At 42.0% G+C, this 21,921-nt stretch overlaps 1 protein-coding gene across 1 annotated transcript; it reads right to left on the reverse strand.

Annotated features, from left to right (window-relative positions):
* Window positions 1–3,628: 3,628 nt before the first annotated feature.
* poc1bl (POC1 centriolar protein homolog B (Chlamydomonas), like) lies at window positions 3,629–20,239 on the reverse strand. The gene is made up of 11 exons (XM_070921233.1): window positions 20,157–20,239; window positions 16,652–17,103; window positions 14,200–14,369; window positions 12,154–12,343; window positions 11,810–11,995; window positions 10,894–11,011; window positions 9,228–9,404; window positions 7,856–7,987; window positions 6,852–6,962; window positions 5,473–5,625; window positions 3,629–5,361 (listed from the first exon to the last, which is right to left on the reverse strand). Exons 2-11 carry the CDS (start codon window positions 17,035–17,037, stop codon window positions 5,230–5,232), a joined length of 1,755 nt encoding a protein of 584 aa, XP_070777334.1. The 5' UTR covers window positions 17,038–17,103; window positions 20,157–20,239; the 3' UTR covers window positions 3,629–5,229.
* Between the last annotated feature and the right edge of the window lie 1,682 nt (window positions 20,240–21,921).

Consider the following 21,921-nt stretch of genomic DNA (forward strand, 5'->3'; position numbering starts at 1 on the left):
CGTGTCGCTTCCTTCCTCGGTGCTAAACTGGATATAGAGGTTTCATGCCCCGGGGAGCTGCACTCCGCGGGCACCTACTGCTGAAGTAGTGACCCTCTCAGTTCCCCCAGCCTCGTTACGTTTCCGTTTGAAGTCCGCATACTTTCATATGAGTTTACGTTAAGTTAATTTTCCGTTTGGTCTAACAAATGTCCAACTACCAAACTTGTGAGTTTTGGTTACTTGTTGAGCGGAACCTTGACGTCTATATCTTGACGGACGTTGGAGTAACTAGGACACTCCTCCTCCTCCTCCTCCTCCTCGACTCTCTTTAACGGTGTCCTGAGGAGAAGTGTGAAAGGATTAACAAACTCGGATTAGTTATCTCCTCGGATTAGTTATCTCCTCGGATTAGCTAGCTAAAACTACCTAACCAGTTAGCTCCCACTGGAAACAACACAACAGCGAGAAAATGAAATGTTACAATTAAATAGACACACATCAACTCGACCTCGAAATTATAATAAGTGTCCAACTACTATCTCGGTAAACCATTTAGTAGTATAGCCTTACCTACATCTGTCGACAAACACAGGCTGAAGTTTGATGCCTCCCGGCTACTTGGATTTGAGTTGAAGTTCGAGCCAACTGTCAAGTTAGCCGAGCTAGCAACTACGTTTCCGGTTTACGAATATCAAACCCTAACCTAATCATATTTTACTTTAATACAATTTAAATCAGATCATACAATGCATACAATGCCATGTTATCTGTTACACAAAGCAATGAGTGTAAACCTATGGAATATAATAGAACATTTATGAATGTATTTATTCCAACGAAAATGCCCAGTCACTTTCCATGTAGTTTAGTATAGGCTTCAAATTTGATTAGAACAATTAAGATGCTGTAGTGTTTTATGGTAGTTATCCTGTTCCTGCGATTTCTCTTACCAATTTGTCAATAGTTGGATTGTGGATGTGCCATAAACCACTGCTTCACATTTATATTGCGACAATTTTTGCGCTTTTAACTTGAAGGTGAAACAGTTAAACCGGACGTTGAGTGTATAAGTTCCGGTACCTTAACAAAGTTGAAGTTGAAGTTGAAGTTCAACGCCAGTGTACGGTCAGGTAAATCTTTTTGAAGGGACAAATGATATGGCCTGAGATATTTAAACACGAACACACACTTTGAGTTGACCTTCTTTTGAGTGTTGCTCCAAATATCATTAATTTATCGACCTTTTCCGGGTTCCTTTCATGTAGCAATAGCCTAGGTTATATTAAGAACACGTCCCAGCTCCAGATAAAACACATTTTTTATATATTCCAAAACTCATTATAATCCCAAAACACATACATATCCCAGAGTAGCCTTCAACTGGACTAAATGCAGTGATAAACATGTATATCCTCTATAACGCTCTCAAACCCCCTCAGTGACCCTGGGAGAACCCAGGACCCAAGTTTGAAATCATTCACCTCGGTGGTCTTGTTTCATATGCAGCCAGTTGTCACTCATATGAAACTGATATGAAAACTCTTGACACCAAAGATGAAATCTGACACAAAATGTATGTTTAAGCAAATTAAAATGCTGAATAATTGAGGCGATCATTGAAGGCGAGAAGGTAATTTGAGTGGCATACTGTTTGATCGAGTACACATATTGTGAAAACTACAAAGAGACACTGGAAGGCAACAAGTCAGCCGGAGTGTTGTAATATACCACGGTAGACTGGGCTCGTCGTGTCTGTCAGAGACACAATATTAATGTTAATGCATGAGGGCGTTTTCATTCAGGCCCGGATGATGGATAACATTTCCCATGCAGCAGAAATAAAAACAATGGTGAGCTGCAGATGCACCTTTGGGCTAAGTTATTATCCTCCCTGTTGTACAAGCAGGTATATGTCTGGCATGGACACACAAAAATAAATACATTAACCATTATTCATTCAAGACATCAGGACTGAAATACCATTTTTCCTTATTGTCGAAATATAACTTATTTTTACTTTTATATTTCCTATCTCTCCCAAAAACACTTGTTTAAAGAAATGAAACATTTCATGTGAATCTAAATCAACATAGGCAGTGAAAGAGGCATTTCGAGGAATTTACTGGACCAGCGACAATGCACTCAGTCTTGATCACCCATGACATAATGGAGATCTTTTAATTGAACCAAGTCTTTCATCAACCTTTCTCTGACACACTCTGACACACTGTCACAGCTCGGCCGTCAGATTGTGTGACATGAGGTGAGGACTCTGCTTGAATGTTTCACACCCAAAGACTGCAGCAGTCACATGAGGGAGAGAGGATGTGGAACGCCACAGAGGCAGCCTCTGTGGAGGAATGGAATGAGGTTGAAAGTTGCTAAAGCACTAAATCTATCCTGAAAAGGAAATAAATAAGATGGCACTCGAATGGGACCAAGCTGTTAGGTCTTATAGACATTTCTATCAAAGAGACCTACTGTATGTTTGAAAGCCCATAACAGAGAGATGAAGCCAGCAATCTAATAGATTCCATGTGTGAAAGGGGGATAGAGAAAATCCAGTGCTGGAGAAAGAGGAATCAAGTGAAAGAGATGGAGAAGATGAACTTTACGCAGCAGGTCACATCAGGACAGCTGCAGCAGCATCAAGAGGACACAGACAATTACCACAAATACTATTTCTAGCATTAATACATATCTGTACAGTGTGATTCAGCTGGTCTGCAGCCAAACTAAAACAATTGATCATCTGAATAAATACTTTTATGTGCTTCCTGTTTTGCTTTGGTGTGCTCCTTTCTCTGCCTCATTACTTGAGCCTCCCACTCTGAATAAAGTGCCTGTTTTCCTGTCTTCCTCCGTTGATCCCACCTCAACCATCAGGTGGTAAAATGACCTCTGCTCACATTTCTCAAACCCCTCAGAGGAGGATGATAGATTCCCTGAAAAGATGAACTAGTGAAATATGATCTATCCACACGTGAACCAAATTCAAAACAAACAGTCACAGCCTCCACTTTCAAGACTCTTCCCCGCAGTCTTTCAAATGTCTGCATCTTCCTGGAAGATAAAATTGCTTGTTTATCAATATTTACTACATTAAATGTGGATCAAGGACATTGTGACTTAAACTGATCATTCTCTGAGCCCATAAACATTCAGAAGACAATGTGGAAAACACTGAACAACATGAGATTTGTTGGAAAACCAAAAATCTTACAGTTTGTCTCAGTGATTTCCACCATCACCCATTTAAATTCTTTTCCTGACCTTGATCCCATAGCCAGCATGCAGACTATGCCCTGCCATTAGTAGTCGGTATTATTTGTTTTCCTACCAGTAGGTGGTGCCACATAACTGTGAATACTGTAATCCCTGTCTGAATGGAGTGAGCAGTGAGATGCTGTGGTAGCTTGTCAGAAAATGCCAGTAAATTCTGTTTCATGTCATTCAAACTTTCACACAATAAAAAGGCACAAGTAATGAACCCACCACAGCGTAGCTTTCTTTTTTGCTGCCTGTGGCACTGCTTATAACAAACAGCAAAAGTAAGATAAAAGCTTTTGCTGTGGCATTACAGACAGTTTTTACAGCGTGCAGAGCTGAGATAGAAACAGAGAAAATGACAGTGTGCATCTGTGGTTAGTTTTTTATTCTTTCAATCATCCCAACAGCTTTAACTTTCCTTGAAACACCCATCCCATTTCACTCACCCTCTCCTTCATATCAAGTAATCATCATCCCTTTTGCATTATCAGTAGTTTTAGAGGTGCTTTACAATAGCACTGTCCCACTCTGGTCCCTTAAACCAAACATTATTTACAAAGGTAACACTAACATGTATACCTACTGTATCCATTGACTGCTATGAATATCTATTATTCATGACTTCAAAAGGACCACAGTCACCAAACACTGCTCTGAGATAAGCAGTCTTCGGCAAATACAGCTGCTATTCAACAAACATTTCCACCAGTTACAGGCGCACTGCATCTCTTGTTCCTTAGATCCCAGCAGAAACACCTTCAGTCTTCAGTGGAAAAAAAACAAAACAGGAGTGTTTTTGATGCCATTTCAAGTACAGTTTACACACAGGAGTCTTAACAAAACAGTCTGGCACAGCCAAGTTGAAGGATTAAATTAAACAGGCGCTACCTTTAATAAGGCTTTTTGTGTCTAAATAAAATTGAAAGTGCATCAAGCCAGATTTAGATTTTTTTTTAGCATTTTAAATGTTCTAAATACATTTCACATCCACTGGCACGTTTCATTTCGGCACAAACGAGTTCTTATAAGATGACATCCTTTCTAAAGGCACGGTGACAGATGAGTTTTGATGTTAAACAACAGGGAAGAATAGATTACAACATTCCTGTCAACTCACTAAGCCCTCTGGGGCAAATTGCACTTAGTACAAATGCTTAATGAACGCTTCAAGTCTTGTTCAGGCAGTATTCTACCATGAAACTGGTTCCACAGACAAGAGATAGAATTGAGAAGCAGTCTAGTGTGACCGCAGCGCTCTCTCCCTGTTTTCCTCTCACATGATGGAGCATGTCAGGAAGTAGCTGGTTCGGGGCAACATGCTGCTGACCTTCCATTCCTGGCACGTCTTCTTTGAGCAGCCCCATCTTTAAATTGGTTATTTTTTTGACAACTAAAACAAACAATTACAAATAATAATTAATATTAATTGCACATCAAGGTCAACATTTTGTAGTGCAGCATGATTTTGCATCTAGCTTTCTAGGAAATACTTTGTCTTCAACCGCTTTGAAAGGCACTTCTTCATGTGCTGGACAGTCAAATCAGTTTCACAGCTTTCACTGTGTTACATTAGACAAAAAGACGAAAGAACACGTGACAATAATGACACTTCAGATGTGCGCTGGACTCCGTTTTGGTTTGCAGAGGCACTTGGATGAAAGCAACGCCAAAGTCAAAGTCTTCAGTCCAGCTGGTCTCCTTAAAAAGACCAAATAAACCTTGCCTTGCAGTTCTCATTCAGTCCGCCCCAATCTGCACTTATGCAGCCATTCATATGGGTATAAAAGCGCTGAATTGGGTGAATCAAGTGACTTTTTCAGCCTCCTTTATTTGCTCGCCATTCCCATTCAAATGGAGGGCAGACTTGGAGAGAGAGAGAGAGAATTGGGAGCAGCTAAGACAACATCCACTGTAGTAATTGCACTATGGTAAAACAAGGTCACTTGAGGTTCCCTGCTACTTTCTCTCTTCCTCCTCCTACCACTCAAACTTCCACTGCTGGTTTTTGTCTCCTGGGTTACAACGCCTCATCTGGGCATCTGTGCGGCCCTCTGGTGTGCGGTAGGCTGTCGCACACATGTCTGAGTGAGGGTGGTAGATGGTCCCGTCCTGAAAGGATTTAAGCAGAACGTTTCAATAAGAGTGTGTGTGAAATTTAGTCCTGTGGAATAATGGGTATTTGGGATGTACTTAAGAGTGTGTATGTGTGAGTACCCCTACCTTTCTGAACTCCCAGACGATGCTGGGGGGTTTGAGTTCCCTATCACTGGGGCAGTGCCTCATCCCGATGGAGGTCTGTCCCTCGAGTACTTCAGCACACAGCTCTGTCACAGAGTTGAAACGGATCTCCTTTTGAGACGTGTATTCAAAATACTGGAGCAGAAGAGAAACATGGTTTTGTGGTTATATACACAGAATGAATATATGTTTCAAAAATGACTTTTTCCAAATGGAAAGTTGTCACAGAGATTAAAACGCTGCTCTGCCTCCTTTCCAATTGTTTTGGTACATCTCTCTTCCTACTGTAATCTCTCTTCTTTATTAAGAAGCCTTTCAACAAGCACAATAGTGCAGTTTGGCATGTTTTTTTCAACTAGGATTACAGGATGTTTTCCTCTTACTCTGCAGTGGGATCAAGTCCTAAGCTAAGCTACCATGTCTGCGTGTGTGTCGAGGGATCTCATCAGTAGAGATGGGGCCTTCTCCCTCTCTATCAACCAGACGTGAACACAAACCCAACTCCCCCCCCCTCTGGTGTCATTTCAACATGCAGGCCCATCGGAACAAAAGATGCAACACTCCCCAGGCTACCCGTTAAACGTAGGGTCAGGTAATCAATCTTCATACTTCCTCATCCTTCTCTTCACATCTCATACATCTTTCAGGTGCATCAGGGCCCGTAATGGTCATTGAAAAAAAGACTCTCTCCGGGCCCCTGTGTCTGGCTTCAAACTTATTTACCCAGGCTGTGCCATTCATTCCGCCTGCGAGGCTCATGTATCTTTTAAATGGAACGTGGTTCTTATGCGGGCCAGGGAGAGGGTGGGGGTGGCAGGAGGGAGGTAGCAGAGGGCCCTCAGGTTTTTGTTTCAGCGGGGAGCCATTCAAACATTGATTTTCAGTCACACATGGTGCTTTTTGTGACTGGGGACACCTGATGCGGTGCATCAGTGGGGTAATCAGAGATATCAAGCAGGTTGGAGATTCACAGAAGCTCTGCCTATTGTCTGACTCCAACATTAAATATACATCCTCACAGACAAATAATCTGCTGCTTGCTAAACCATCCATCACTGGAGTTGGCAGGCATTCAGTTTAAAAGTACCAGTGATTCAATTGCATTGATATTTTTGGGTATATGTGGATACAATACCAAACTTAGTTTTCCCCTTCATTACATTCATATCACACTGGACACCCCAGCAGAGAGCAATTTGCTGGTGTGAATCAACTGCGGCAGCTCGTTTTAGGGGTTAGCAGAAAGCGTTGACATTTTAAGATACATCTCCCACTGGGCCAAGAGAGGTTGTGAGATTGTGACAAGAGAGAATACGTGCACGAGAGAGATGGAGAACAGAAGTGTGAAATACTTAATGTACCTGGTTGCCTCCCTGGCCGTGGCAGCCGAACAGAGAAATGTGGGCACCTGTGGGACTGTGCTCTGGAGCGTTGTAGTCCAGACACTCCGAGTGTATCCCTGAGCTACGCACCTGGCAGGGGGAGAAGGACACATGTCAATAAAAATGTAAATGCTGTACTTTATTGATTCCTGTGAGGAGTTTCTTTCTTGCTGGTTTTCTTCTCTACAGGCAGGTCAGACTGTAAAGTCACATATAAAACAGCAGCAGCAAAGCCGGTAGATTCAGTCCTCTGATTAAATGACAAAATATCACTTTGAAACAGAAACAGACTTTTGCCTGCTGTTTGCTTATTTTCCACATCAACACACACCTATTAAGCAATCAATATGAAATACTTTACCCATTTTTTTTCTTTCTGCCAGTACACTGCTGAGAAAATGCCATATTTTCAGGCTACGTCATTATTTGTACTGTAGGCGTGAATACACATTTTAAATAATAATACCTTTTCAGATTTTTGGACAATGCCCTTGTTACATGTAAAATGTGACTTCACAGCTGTGGAGGTAAAATAAGTGGCAACATGACAAGTTAGTGGATGTTTGGAAGAAATCCTTCAGGGGGTTTTATTTTTTCTTCAGACACAATGGTTATATCATGGTGACTGAAATCTTATCATTTTAAAACCCAACATTGAGCCAACCAAGAATTTTGTGCACAGCATTTTACAATGGAATGGTCCACCAAGTGTCTGGCTTATAGTGGCCTTGAGCCCAGTCCAAATGGGTTTCAAAGCCTTTGTTTGTCCCGTTTGTCCAGCCTTCTCCCTTTCAATCATATCATGCCCCAGCCTGACACCCACTTTCAGGCTCAAAATAGATAGAATTAAGGAAGCAAGACACAACTACAATGCCATTTCAATTTGACTGGCACGTGATCTCAGATTAGTGTAAATAAAACTCACTGCTGCAGCACTTCAATTGTAACATAGTGGAATACAGATATGGATGGCAGACACTCACAGCCCCATGCCAGCCCTCCCTGTCCTCAGGTACATGTAGGTCAGGGTAGATATTCTTCAGATACCAGTCAAAACTGTTGCATTTCAGCCTCTCCCTCAGCAGCAACCGCTCTGAGACATCCCCATAGGTCTCCTGTAATGTAAGCACACAATAAATAAGTCATCTTTCCAAAACTATAGGTTATATTTCGCTGGCAGTAGAGGTTGCTAAAGTGTATTAAGGACACACCTATATTAATTAGTATGTGATGCATCTAAAAACAGTCACACCATAAAAGTAAATATTTAAATCCTGGACATGACGGCTGAATCCTCCTCATGAAGCTTGACAACTCTGACCTAATGATCACCAGGAACTAGCAGGTGATAGATAGACGTGTTTGCTGAGGTGGGGAACTCCACCTTAAGCAACTCAAAGTCCAGCACATTCACACACCTTATACCTTTTGCACTGCCTGAGGGTGGAATGTAACCCCCGGGATACGCAGATAGACTCAACTATTTCTGTCACAAACGTATTGCTCCAACCAGATCTGAATACATTGCTGAGATAAACAATGGAGGAATGCAGTTTCTCGAATAATCCTTTGTGATAACTCTTGCAGTTAAACCAGCCTATAATACATCTCAAAATCCAGGATACAAACATCCATTAAAAATGAATGCTGGGTGTTCTCGGGAAAAACAGGCAGGTGTGGTAACTGTGAACCTGATTATAATGATAAATCTGGAAGGCAGTGAAACGGTCGTCCATGTGTTTGAACATCGTAAAAAATGAAAAAGTATCAGGTCAATACAAGTAACTGAATGCACTTAATGAAAGAGAATTATGTGCTATTCCTCAACAACATTTTTGTCTGTAGCTCTGCAGTCTGTAACATATTATGACAGCAGCTGGTGATCTGGTCTGGCAGTGCTGTGTTCAATCTTCCCCTGACCAGGTAATTTATTGTTTGATCAAAGATCCCTGACATTAATAATGTACTTTTTTTCAGATAGGTGAAACTGAGATACATGAATTTTTAATGGTGCCCAATACTCAGAACCTGAGAGGCACGGCACACGTACCACATGCACACTTGTGCACGCCCTCTCACACATACTCCTGACCCAGTCAGACGGACAGTGTTTCATCATATGTTGACACCTTGACAGGTAAATCATATCATATGAAACAGCTAACATCAAAGGTAAGCCGCTCTGTAACATATTAACATGGTGCTGCAAGGTGTAACATGGCATCACTGCAGGGCTCAGTGCCGAGAGAGTGTGTTTGTCCGAATATGATTCAGGGAGTATTCTAAGGTCAGCTTCTTGTATTCCTGCTTCATACTGTTTAAAAACATGGTTCCTTTCATTGTAAACTGTCTTACCTTTCTGGCTGGTGGATTCCTGTTGTAGAAGTGTTGTTTATAGGAGTCCATCCAAACCTCTGCAGCTCGTACGGTATTCTGGAGGAAGTTGGGCCGTGCATAAGGGGCCTTTTTAGGGAAGACATGGCCCACATGAGAGCAGGGGTGAATCTCCAGGCTGCCCCCACACTGCCACACCTGAGGGGGGTCAAACACATAACATACTATATACGAGATCTTTTCAGTTTCATTTGACCTCCTAATATTGATTTTTAATGTTTTGTGGAATACAATCCTTGCACACAGTATACGTTTATATTTATATACCCACAATGAACTGTTAAAGATAGCAGCATATACTGTACGAGTTGTTAATCTTCATTGTCTATTGTACACCATGTGTTGAAATTATATGACACAAGAACAGGTGAACTTGAGTTTATTGCTGGTATTTAGAACTTTGTCTGTCATTCAAGCTTGATTTACCTACCAATAAACTAGCAGGTAATTTGTGAGTTGCATGTGTGAGGGTCATTTGCAATTAGTCTAGCTTGATGGGAACAGTCCTCAGGCACATATTAAAATGCACTATTATACTATTTGTGTCCACACATACCATATATAAGTCTAAATGTCTACTTGAAGGAGGATACAAACCTTAATACAAATAGAATGATAATGTTTGTGGTGACTGGTGCTGAGCTAGAAATCCTCTGAATGACGAACAAAGCCGTGTGCTTTTTACCTTTGATCTCACCATGAAAATTCAACCCCTGCTTCTTGTGAGTCATGAGACTGCATTTGAAAACAGCTTTGAGTTATGGTAGAAATTTGCATTGTGTAATTGCTTGATCTTCCACCATGGAAAAACAAAAAGGGTTAAAAAACAACACCCTTAAAGACTGAAAGGTTGTTAACACGGCCTTTCTTAATACTTGGCTGAGCTATGTTCCAATTACACCAGGCGAAATCATTATCATACATCCATAGCCAAACAGTCACTACACGACAGTCCCTTCCATCTTAATTCACCAGGCATTTCACCCTGCACCTTATTTTTTTGGCACTCCAAAAACAGAGATGAAAATCAATTCACTAAACATAAATTATGTATGGCAAAAAGTCCCAGTGAGAGGCATTTTTATTTCCACATGCATAACGCATCAGCTCATTCGTCTTCACACTAAAACCACATACACACCATAAATCATGCACACACAATTTACATTGCCTACTTTTGCTCCTGCTACAAACTCACATGTAGCCTCAAATCTGTGCCAATTTGATTGACGTAAACAACTGAAAAGCGACACCAACGTCACAACAAGGCATCAGCCAATATCAGGGTGCAGTTTCAGATGTCATGGCTGACAGCGATCTGACACTGACATGTGTCTCTCTCGCATCAACTACCCACAGACTGTTGACTGTTAGATGGATGAATCAAGGGGAAAAAAAAGACTCACTTTGGTAATGAAAAGCCAATAAACCGTATTCATTGATGTTTCTGTCTACTCTTTATCAAAGTAAAAAACACAAGCGGCCTTTGAGTAAGAGATTTTGGTTACAAAGCCACTTGGATGAGTCAGTCTCTCCCAACATTTCTAAAAGCCGTCTCATATTGCTAAGTGGCATCGCAATGGTAAACTCTGCTCTGTGGTCCTCACTGAAGGAGAACTGAACTCACCCTGAAAGAGAGCTCCAGGTTTTCTCCTCCCCACACCTCCATGCCCATGTCATATGTGCCCAGGTACTCAAAGTAGGCCTTGCTCACAGCAAATAATCCACCCGCCATTGTCGGAGACCTGGGTGAAACAGTGGAAAAACTTTATAATCCCACATACCCACACCCTTCCACAGAAATAATTTCGCTCTTTTTTTAATCCAACACAAATTTAGTTATTCAACTGTGTAACATGGCACATTTGGAAGATGTGAACCACCTTATTAAAATAAGCATTTAAAGACTAACTATACCAAAGTAAATAATCATGCTTGTGGTGCTGTGTAGTGGTTGCTACATGCTCTGCCCATACAAAGTGTGCACGGGGCAAGACTTCACAATGCAAAATTGCAAAATCATGCATCACAGACCACATCTAGTCTTTAACCTTTCAAACCACAGAGGTCAGTAAAGCAGTGCCTTTCCTCTTCATAAGATTTCGTGTGAAGTTGCTCTTTCAAAGTAGCAGCTTCAGCTTGAGGCATGGTGAACTAAATGTCCATAAAAATGTTCAATGTGGATTTCACTCCTGTTTCTCTGACATTTTACGTCATGTCCAACAGCAAAATGGGTATGACTAAAATAAGGATTGATAGGATACAACACATGTTTTCAGTATGGGCTTGTTAAATTTAACTAACTTTAATCTGATTGAGTTGATTTATTGATCCCAGTGTTTAAAAGATCGATCAAACATTCTTAGGGTATAATAGAAGTGGAAATGCAGTAAGGAAGTAATAAAGCAATACAACACTCACAGTGACAAATTAGCATCGAAAGGTGTATTACATTTTTGGGAGCAGAGCTCTACACTCGTATGTGCCAATCTGATAAAATGATCTCCCATGAGAGGAGACCTTGTGAAGTATCATACTGTCACCTGATGGGGTCAATGTGAGACTTGCGCCTCTTGCGTTCCACTTCGGGGACTGAGTGCCACTGAAAGGTGAGTCTCCAGTCAAAACCTCCGATCATTGGCTCGTCCGTCTGCATGTAAAACTCAAAGGTGTTCCAGTCGATGGTGTCGATCACAGGGCACACAATGGTGCTGGCGTTCTCGCCAATCCTGAACACACAGCATGGCCAATAACAGGCAGAAAACAGGGAGAGGGGAAAAAAATAAAAATATAATAGAAAAATATGAAACTCTGGTTTAGTATTTGGTGCTGCTTTCAGTTTTGATTTGTATTCAGGTTGAGTTCGTACAAATACAAGACAACCCACCTTTCCAGCAGAGGCTCAATCCAGCCAGGGACGCACTCACAGTGGCAATCAAGGAAGGTCAGTACGTCACCCGTAGCGTAGGTGGCACCAATGAGACGTGCCCGGACCAGACCCTCCCTTTTGTTGGTGCGGATGAGCCGCACACGTTCCAGCTTACTGATGTAGTCTGCTAGTTGGGATTTCAGGTAGCCTGTTTTTCATAACACACAAACACACACATAATCATCATTTGTAACATTAAAGTTATGTTATTTCCTCGTCCTATGTGTAACTTCTCTTTCTTTAAAGCTGCCTTGCTGAGAGATACACAGCTACTGCCAAACTACTACCAACATATCAGGCTTGAATGAATGTTCACAAACTAGTCCCCCACTTTATCGGTCTGCCATTTGGTAGCAGGTAGGTAGCATACAGTGTCAGATTTCTTTTTAGCTTAAAATGGCTGTCTACCCGGGGTTGATGAGTATGACTCAGACTCAGACAAAGGTTAATTTGTCGGCTGCAAAACCAAAGCAATTTGCTAAAATGGGGTCAAAGGCTGCAGAGTTGAGTGATAATTCTTGTGAGTACAGTACATTAAAACATTAAACCGAGTGGCAGCAACACACCTTTTATGGCCTAACGACCACTGAGGTCAATACAAGGCTTGGTATGTTAGATCCTGTTCAACCAAGTTGGAAACATGAGAGAAAGCTGTCACTCCTCCAGTGGCTGTCTGTCTGAAGTAACCGTTCTGGTTGGGGAGTGGCATGTCTAGCATTCCATCTGGTCAGGGTGGTCAGAGGAGAGGAAATTATGTCATGGCAGCTCAGTGCACACTGAAGTGATCATTATGGTGTAATGTCTCCGATACACACAGACTAGACTAGCTGGGACCGAATACTAATTCCATTAAGACAGCCAGACATCAAGCTACTCCTATATCCAGTTTCTGAGACGAAGTAGTGTCAGTCATGGGTCCGCATTCCATTCGCTGATAGAGACCATGAGATGCCGTTGAAAGCTCAAAAAAGCTAAAAAGGTGACGAACTTACATTGACCCCCCCCCCCCCCCCCCCGAACACTACTTATACGTTATATTAACGTACATCAACCCTGTCCCACCTGCGTTACATTAACGCACCCACCCCCTACTGGACACATTACCTGGACACTTTACTTTATTCTGGTCACTGCACTGTTGTTATTTATCTTATCTTATTTTTATTTTTATTCTTATTTTAGCTTTTATATTCTACTTATTTGTTATCAAAACAATAGCACCTTCAGACCACAGCAAATTCCTTGTAATGTATGTTACTTGGCAATAAACAGTTTCTGATTTCTGATTTCTAAGTGGACCCTTGAGTTGAGACTATTTTGCCACATATACTGTTCCCAAGATCAAGAATGAACTTTCATACTGAAGTTAAGACCTGTGTCAAGTAGAGGCTACATTCACAACTCAAGACATGCAATATGTCTTGTTTTGCCTTCTTGTCTTTCAGTTAAATATAAAAACAGGCTGGAAATAAGAGTCTGCTATCAAAACAAAACCTCATATTCACAAGAATGAGACAAGAAGAGGCTGGAGCAGAGGACGACAGGGAATAAGACAGATAATTTGCAAATACTTTGCCAAGAATTTGCTCATTTCTAATAATGATTGTAGCAGTCGTATCAAAATCCCTGCATTTCAACCTTTAACCTTTAGAAAAGCTTCTGGTACACTTTGAAGCATCATTAAAGGAATGTGTCCTGACTTGTTTGAGGACGTTTTCTCTAATTGCTTATGGAATGTATCCAGAGGTACTATCTATTGACTGCTCCATAAAAAGCATATTTCTTTCTATATATACACAGCAGAATCCTGCTCAACTCGTTCTCTTCTACGCCGACAATGTGAAGAAATCAAAGCACAACTGAGGTCTGGTTTGTCCGCTTTGCTAAACTAGGCCAGTCCTCTTTGTTTCTGAGCTTGAAAGACTTTTTCCTGTCAGTTTTATTTTTACAGCCAAAAAAATAATAATAATGCATTGGTTTATTTATCAGTGTAGAGGGTCAGACCTCGGTCACTGTAGTCATCAATGAGGATGATCTCTTTCAACAGGATGGCAGGCGTGGTCTCCAGGACGCTGTGAATAGTCCTCAGCAGGGTGGACCAGGCCTCGTTGTAGAAGGCTATGATCACGGAGGTGGTAGGTAAATGCCGGTAGTCAAACTTCTTACTTCGGCATCTGAGGCATGTTTGTGTGTGTGGGTGGGTGGATGGGGTGGGGTAAGAGACATACACAGTTGACATAAGCAACAGTACACATGTACAGTACATATTTATAAAACAAACGACAGCATCCTAACTCATAAAGGCAAGAAATTATTTTTTCATATGGCTTCAGCAGCTATTGTGGCAGGGGGAGGTGTCTGGTCTTAATCCAGATGGCAGTCATTAAAACAGTAAAGAGCTGCAGAAATATGGATGGGGGTGGGGAGGAGGGTATCACACCAGTGAGCAACATACCACAGCAGTGCTCTTGGAGAGACCACAGAAACTTGAACAAACAGAGAAGAAGAGAGCAGAACAGAGAGAGGGGACAGGGGCAACACTGGATGAGAATCAAAGTGGAAAAAATGGAAAATTGAGAAAATAAGAACAAAAGGAGGCATGGAAGGAGAGAAAAAAAACAGATATTTCTGTGAGCTCTGTTTTTATGAATCAGTGGCGTACAACAGGCTGAATTACTTCCGGTAAGTTTGTAGCCAGGGGCTAAACCCACAACTATGACTATGACACCAACAACTATTGGAAGTGGGTTGGGATTAGAACAAATATGTTATGCTCTAGCATTAGTCACATTCAATCATGTAAGTTGTTTTCCCTTCCATCAAAAGCACTGGAAGCTTCACAGTGCTGCAACAGTTTCATCATAGAGAGAGCAGCCCAAAATGAATCTGCCACAAAACCTGCTCCCAGGAGGAAACTGATGCAACTATATGGAGCAGGTGCAGAACTGCAACAAGCGTATACACACCACCTTAAATAAATTAGCTTGAGAGAACGTGACATACTTGCTTACACAAACACAAACGGTAGCACACTTGGGACAATTTGACAAGAAGAGGGGGCATTCACCATCTGTTAACTGATGTATGTGAAGGATGCAATCCACAAATCTCACTTCACGTACAATAACCCAATAATGAATGACTGACTGGCAGTTCTATGCTGGGTGACCGTCATTCACACCTCAGCTACATGTGTATAGTTACAAAAACATTAATTTCTCATGCTATCAAAGTGAAACTAGCTGACATACCATCCACTAAACAAGTCTGTAAGCTTATGAATAGAATCTGTTCATGCAAAAATAGCACAGAGCACCACTGTGTCTCGTGTCATGCACCTCCGTCATGGCACGGGCAGGCGGACGGCGAAGCACATGAGACACCAAACCTGCACACCACTCCAGCCCTGCTAACTCATTCCTTACTGCCAATTCGAGCCCCGTCAGGTGCACAACCAGTCTTCAAAACACCGGAAGGCAGGCAAAGGAAAAAAAATAGTGCACTTGTCAGGAATGTCACTCTACCGGCGTAACAATTCATCATGCACTAAAAAGTAAAAGTCGTAAAAGTGACAGCCTGTAGAGTGCAGTGACTCTGTTTTAAAATCTCCAAAAAATGCTGCCATGGAATGCTATTATGCCGGAGGACTGATCATGATCTCTTGTTTGAACGTTATCCTTGCGTAAGCTCAGGGTTTGACTTTCAACCTTCCCGGCGATCAAAGCAAAAGCATCTTATCAGTCTACCTTAGCAGGCATCTCACTGGTAAAACGGTTTATTCCAGTTTCACCAGGGCAACCTGAGATTAATTTTTCTGTGTCTGTAATTTCAATTTAGAAACTGTACCCTTGGATGTAATCATGAATCTACTGCTAAAGAGAATTTACGCTTCATTGGGGTACTCAAGGGCATATAAAACAAACACAAATGATGGTTCTCACCACACTGATGGATACCACATCTGGGTTTCATTGGGATGGGAGCCAGTAAGGGATAAGCCAAAGGCGGAAGGAGAAACTACCATTAAAAGACATCATGCTCTGTGTTTCATCACAGGGGCTGCTGAGCTGAGAATAGCTGTGGACAACAACTCTGGATGGAATAAATCCATTCACGCAGAGAGCTGCTTACACCAGCTTCAATAAGCCCTGCAATGCATCATGAGAGCCTTCATCCTTGTTTCAAACTGTCAGTGGAAAACTGATTCCAGTAAAGAGCTCAACTTAATCTCTATTGAGTAATTTATCCCTGACACAGTTGTAGCACAGCTATCAGCTCTGTGCAGCATTCAAGGCCGGAGATACATACATGTTTTAGCTGGAACGTCAAAGAAAATGGCATGCAATAAAAAAAGTGATTTCCTGGAAAACAACTTTTGTCAACTTAAGCTGTCACAGTCCATTAGTCGCTTTCTACTGGCTCATTCCCGTTCAGGATGCCTCTTTATTCTACTCACTCATTCATTCTGTGGTCCTGGATGTGCCGATGGAGGGAAATCTTATCACTGACATAGATATTGATGGCGTAGCGCTCCACACTGTCCTGCTCCTGCTTCTTTTCTTCAGGGCTGAGGTTGAGGTGTGTGGCCCGACCCCACTCCCCCTGTGCATTGTTGTCTGGTGGTGACTTAACGTAGAGGGGCCTAGCCAGCTGCCCATCAGCCCCGCTCTCCTCTATGGAGAGCTGTCTCGCCAGGAGATTGTGGTCCTCGTCTTCCTCCTCTGCAGAGGAAGAGGGGGGGAAAGACGAGCGTGCTAACAAGAGGTAGCCCAGCCACAGCACCCACAGCAGGAAGCCAGCCTTGGCCAGCACGCCCAGTTTTCGTGAGCAACGCCCCCTCATGATAGAAAGCCCCAAGGAGGCACCGTGACTGGCTGAGCTTCGGGGTGCCCTACAGGACACAAGCCTCTGGAGAACAGAAGAACAGAAAGAGACACAGGATGAAGTAAAAAAAAAACATGATCTTGAAGAGTCTTGTATGTAACATACCAGAAGTGTAGGATATTGTGGGAAAAATCCAACCATGGCACCAAGTACCTACCACTGACAGGAGGAGATTTACAAGGTTGAACTCTTAGAATAGAAGAGATTTAATCAAGTAACAAACCCATTCACAATTAAGTGAAGTTATTCACCAAAACACTTGCACCCAAAAAAAGACAAGTATTTGCCTCTAAATTCACCAGCACCCCGAGGACAAAGCTCCAATAGACCAGACCCGTAGTAATCAACACTGACATCATAAATATAATTGCATGCTCAGGGCTGCATTAAGATACTCATTAAATACAAATTGCAAAGATGGAAGAGGCTAAATTATGGCTTACAGTACAGTAATGTGCTGAATAAATTGAGTCTGTGATGCACTCTGATGAGAGATGTGTTAACCTGATGAACTTCATAACAACGGATGCAGGTTTAGTCACACTGCTTCGCACTGAGTTTTATCCAAACTGTGCTGCTGTGATACTGCACATGTTTACAGCTTTGGCATGTCATGTCAGGTTTCCGATCAGTCAATTCACTCGTATACAAGATCATATCAGATGTTTTTTTTCCCCTTCCAAACGTATTACTTTTAGCTACAGCTAAAATATCTTCTGGAATCTTTGACTTGATGAATCACATTTTCAGTCAAGCTTTTGCAATGTTTCTAACCTGTAGTGCCATAATGCAGCAATAAGTTTTGTGCTAAAGCAAGTACACACTGTGATACAGCATGTTAAGCTCTTGTACAAGATATTTAGGCTACATCAAAGATTACACATACTACAAACAACAATACAAAAAAAAAAGAACGAGTGACAGGAATCAACATCAGGTCTAAGCTAGCCTTCTGTTTACAATGAGATTAAGAATCAGGCAGTTTGGAGGGTTCCTCATTTGAAGATTTCCATTCCCTTCTACTGAGCCAAAAAAAGATAGTAGTTGCCCAAAAACCTGGGTGGAATATTTGCACAAGGATAGATCCCTTTTTTCCTGATTCAAAAATAGGATTAGCTCGGGTTTGTAGATACGCAAAGACAGCAACTTAGACATCCGTGCCTGACAGATCAGCTTAGCATGCCAGGATTTGAAAGAGGGCTGTGGTAAAAACAGACCACTTAGCTATGTTGACACTGAATTGAATGTAATCACATAATTGTGTTGCATTAATATTAGAGCAGGGTGCCATTTACAGTAGTGCCAGCCAGTGCCAGACAGGATTAGCAGCAAAACTGATGCACACACACACACACACACACACACACACACACACACACACACACACACACAGACAGACAGTGCTTCTGCTTCGTCACACCAGAGCACAATGATGATTATTTCCTAGTTCTGCAAAAAATGGTTAATTCTGGGAACAGTTTGACTTTATGTAAATTCAGAGAAAACCCAAATAAAACGCGTGTGTGCGCAGAGTGCCGAGTGAGAGTCTATATATCGATGGTACAGAGTCAGAGGAAACTCAGTTTCCACTGTGAGTCCTTCAAGGCAGCAGCACAGCCCTTTCACTCCAGTCTGGGCCCTGGCCAGAGGACTCGGGAGTCCTGAGGTTACAAAATGGAGACGCCTACAGACAAAACCCCCTTTTATTAGCTGTCCATCACACCTTCCACTCTCTCTGAATCTGATAGCCTTACTGCGGAGCTGTTTGCAACGAGCAGGAGGGGACGGAGGCCTGAGATGCGGCTTAAATCCTGCCCCACTTTATGGCTAAGAGGGAATGAAACAAAAAAAAAGGGATAAGATTTGCATTTGCTTCCCAAGCTGCAATCTGTGGTGCATGTTTCACCCCCGTCACGCTAACAGGACTTTAAAATGAGAGTGCAATAAAAAAAAAAAAAGATGGGTCAATAATTAATGTTGCAATCATACAGAAGAAACAGACTAAGCTTGATGTTGGAGCCACTTGATTCTCAGATGTCAGCACTGAGGTTAACTATGTGGCACATCATGAGAAAGACCCCATCAAGAGAGATGGACAAATAGCTGCAACGTGTGTAATCTCCAACAAGCACCAGTGGAACAGGCTATACAAACAGGAGTCGACAAAGCAAAAGCACAGGATCAGTGACTCTCCTCCACAACACAAACATCTCTTTGCTGATTACATTCTGTGTACACAATACTGACAGCAACTGTTTTAAAAAGGAGTCAGGCTGTTATGACGGATGACAGGCTTCATTTAAAAGCTGGATAGTGATTTTTTTTTCTTTTTCATCACAATGTCTCTGACACACATCCAAATAAACCCAAACAGACTTGAACTGTGCTATAAAACAGAGAGCTTTGACAAATGCTGCTTCCCTTCTCTCGCTTCACTTGAGCTGACTGGATGGCAGAAAATACTGCACATGAAAGCAAAAGTAAAAGTCAATACCCCCCCCCCCCCTTTCTATACTGAATGAAAAGTCAGCCTATGGCTCTCTACGGCTTATCTAGTCATTGATCTAACTTTTATCTTTAGGGAATGATCGTTCCGGTTGTTTTGCCAGGTTTAGGAGGACAGAGGTTTCACAGGTGTTAGGCAGAAAGACACGTTAGGCTTTTCAAAGCACACAGTTCAGCAACAGGTCTGCTCGTGTGTCAAGTTGATGTTGGCATTACAGTTTGTCTTCTGACAATGAGCGTCGCATTAAACATGCAGATAGACGCAGCAGTGACTCAGAAGAATAATGCCAAATCTCAACTTTCCAAAGAGACACATCTACGTCAAACCACCATTAGCAGCTAAATTGTCACCTGTTGTTAATGTGAAGCTTCGTTGTCAAACCACCGCGCCGACCAACCAACTAAACTGTGTGACTTTTCTGGTAAACAAGCAAGGAAGTCAGGAATGCATATTAAGTTACCGACAACGTTAACAAGCAAACAGTACTTTGAACATGACGTACATGGCAGCTACACAAGCACATTTCTCACAACAACAAAAAAAGTACGAGGTTAGCTTGTTAAGAGTTTACCTTCCCAACAAGTTACATGTCTCGGAGTTGCTTCGAGGTTGCTAAGGCCGTTGTTCGTCAGCCTGTCTACGGTCGTCTTCCAGTTAAACCTCTGGCTTGCAGATGTCAGCATACCCACATCCTCTCCTCCACGTTGGGCTTCTGACCTGTGTCAAAGCAGCCGCAAACACAGCGCAGCTTCCGGTAAGGCCTTTCATAATAAAAGCGTTATGGTGGACACTTTAAGGTACAACAACAACATCGGCAAGTACAAATGAAATACATAATATATTTGGAGACATATTTGCATTTAGCATTTTGAGTTTACATAGAATACGATCTCTGACATAGTAACTTCGTTGATAAATACACGTAAAGGTTAATTCAGCCAAGCCACTCATGAATACCCTTTGCCTGGCATACGGTGTACCGTTTACATTAGCGTATCACGCCCTATTAATGTTTCCTCATACTAACATACGAAAAAAGGAAATACATTATAGTACCGTACTTCCGGTGTTGGTAGCATCGTCTCCAGTTAGCTTGACGCTGCACTCTATGCTAACCACTGTTAGCTGTCATTTGTCTCTGCTGTGATGTTTTCTTCTGTCTATAACTGCTGCCCCAAAGATTTATAATGATTTATTGGTAATCTGTACCGAATGATGAATGTTAACTTTGGCTTCAAAGTGTAGCGGTGGAACCTGAAAACTTCTCGACGTGAGTTTTTGATAAGTTTTAAGTGATGAAGAGCTGTAATAATTGAGAAATATTCAGGATATGATTTGTAACTTGAAAACGAGTATCTTAGCTGCTCTCGTCTCGTTGGATTAAAAAATTGTCTCTTGAAAGCCAGGATGATGTGCCCCCTCAACCTCTCACCCTGGTGTCACTGTTAGTAGAAGTTCATCCTTTTATTGACAGAAGTTTCCATAAGCTGAAAGTCTGTAGTTGGATTGTCAACATTGTCAAGTTAAATGGACTGGAATATGTGTTTATTTGGATTTGTCATCTTCCAACACAACACATTACATTACAACTTTTATTGTGCTTACAGGTTATTTATTTTTACAGAACATGATCGCTTCCGTCAAGATCATAAGCTTTAAATAAGGAATGAAGTTCATTCAACAGATTGATTTTTGGGATACACCAGGCAAATTAAGCATGAGACATTTGTTTTCTTTTTTAAGACTACATACTTTGGATGAGGCATGTTTGGATGAGTTTCAGATTGCACAATTTATACTTTACTTGAGCTTGGGATTGATTTGACAAAATTTGAAGTCACAAAGTGTCTTAAATCCTGTCTTGATGTTCACAAGAATGCTGAAAGGATCTATTCGTCCACTGCATGAATGGACAATGTGCCACACACACACACACACACACACACACACACACACACACACATACATATACACACAAACAGCCCTTCCCTCTGTGTGTTTGCCATTATAGGCTTGGTTTGTTTTCCCATAGTCTCTAGGTCCTGCTCAGGCCGGACCACGCTCGCCTAGAGTGTGCAGTGTCCTAGTGCAGCCTGTTGTCAGGCGGACACCTGCACCACTTGGTAACTTGCCAGTGTCTTTTTATTCCTCCCTCTCTTTTCTTCTCCTTTCCTCCTCCTTTTCTTCTCCCCAGTTGAAACCAATTGACACCTCTCTCTCTGTGAGGCTGATGTGCCCCCATCCGGAACTGAAAAGGGTCCCGTTTCTGTGATAGGGATCTGGAGCTTTCACAGCTACAAGGAGGGCTCTTGTACAGGTCTTGCATTTTCAACCTT

The sequence above is a fragment of the Enoplosus armatus genome, chromosome 16 (genome assembly GCF_043641665.1).
Source record: "Enoplosus armatus isolate fEnoArm2 chromosome 16, fEnoArm2.hap1, whole genome shotgun sequence".
Taxonomy (NCBI): Eukaryota; Metazoa; Chordata; class Actinopteri; order Centrarchiformes; family Enoplosidae; genus Enoplosus; species Enoplosus armatus.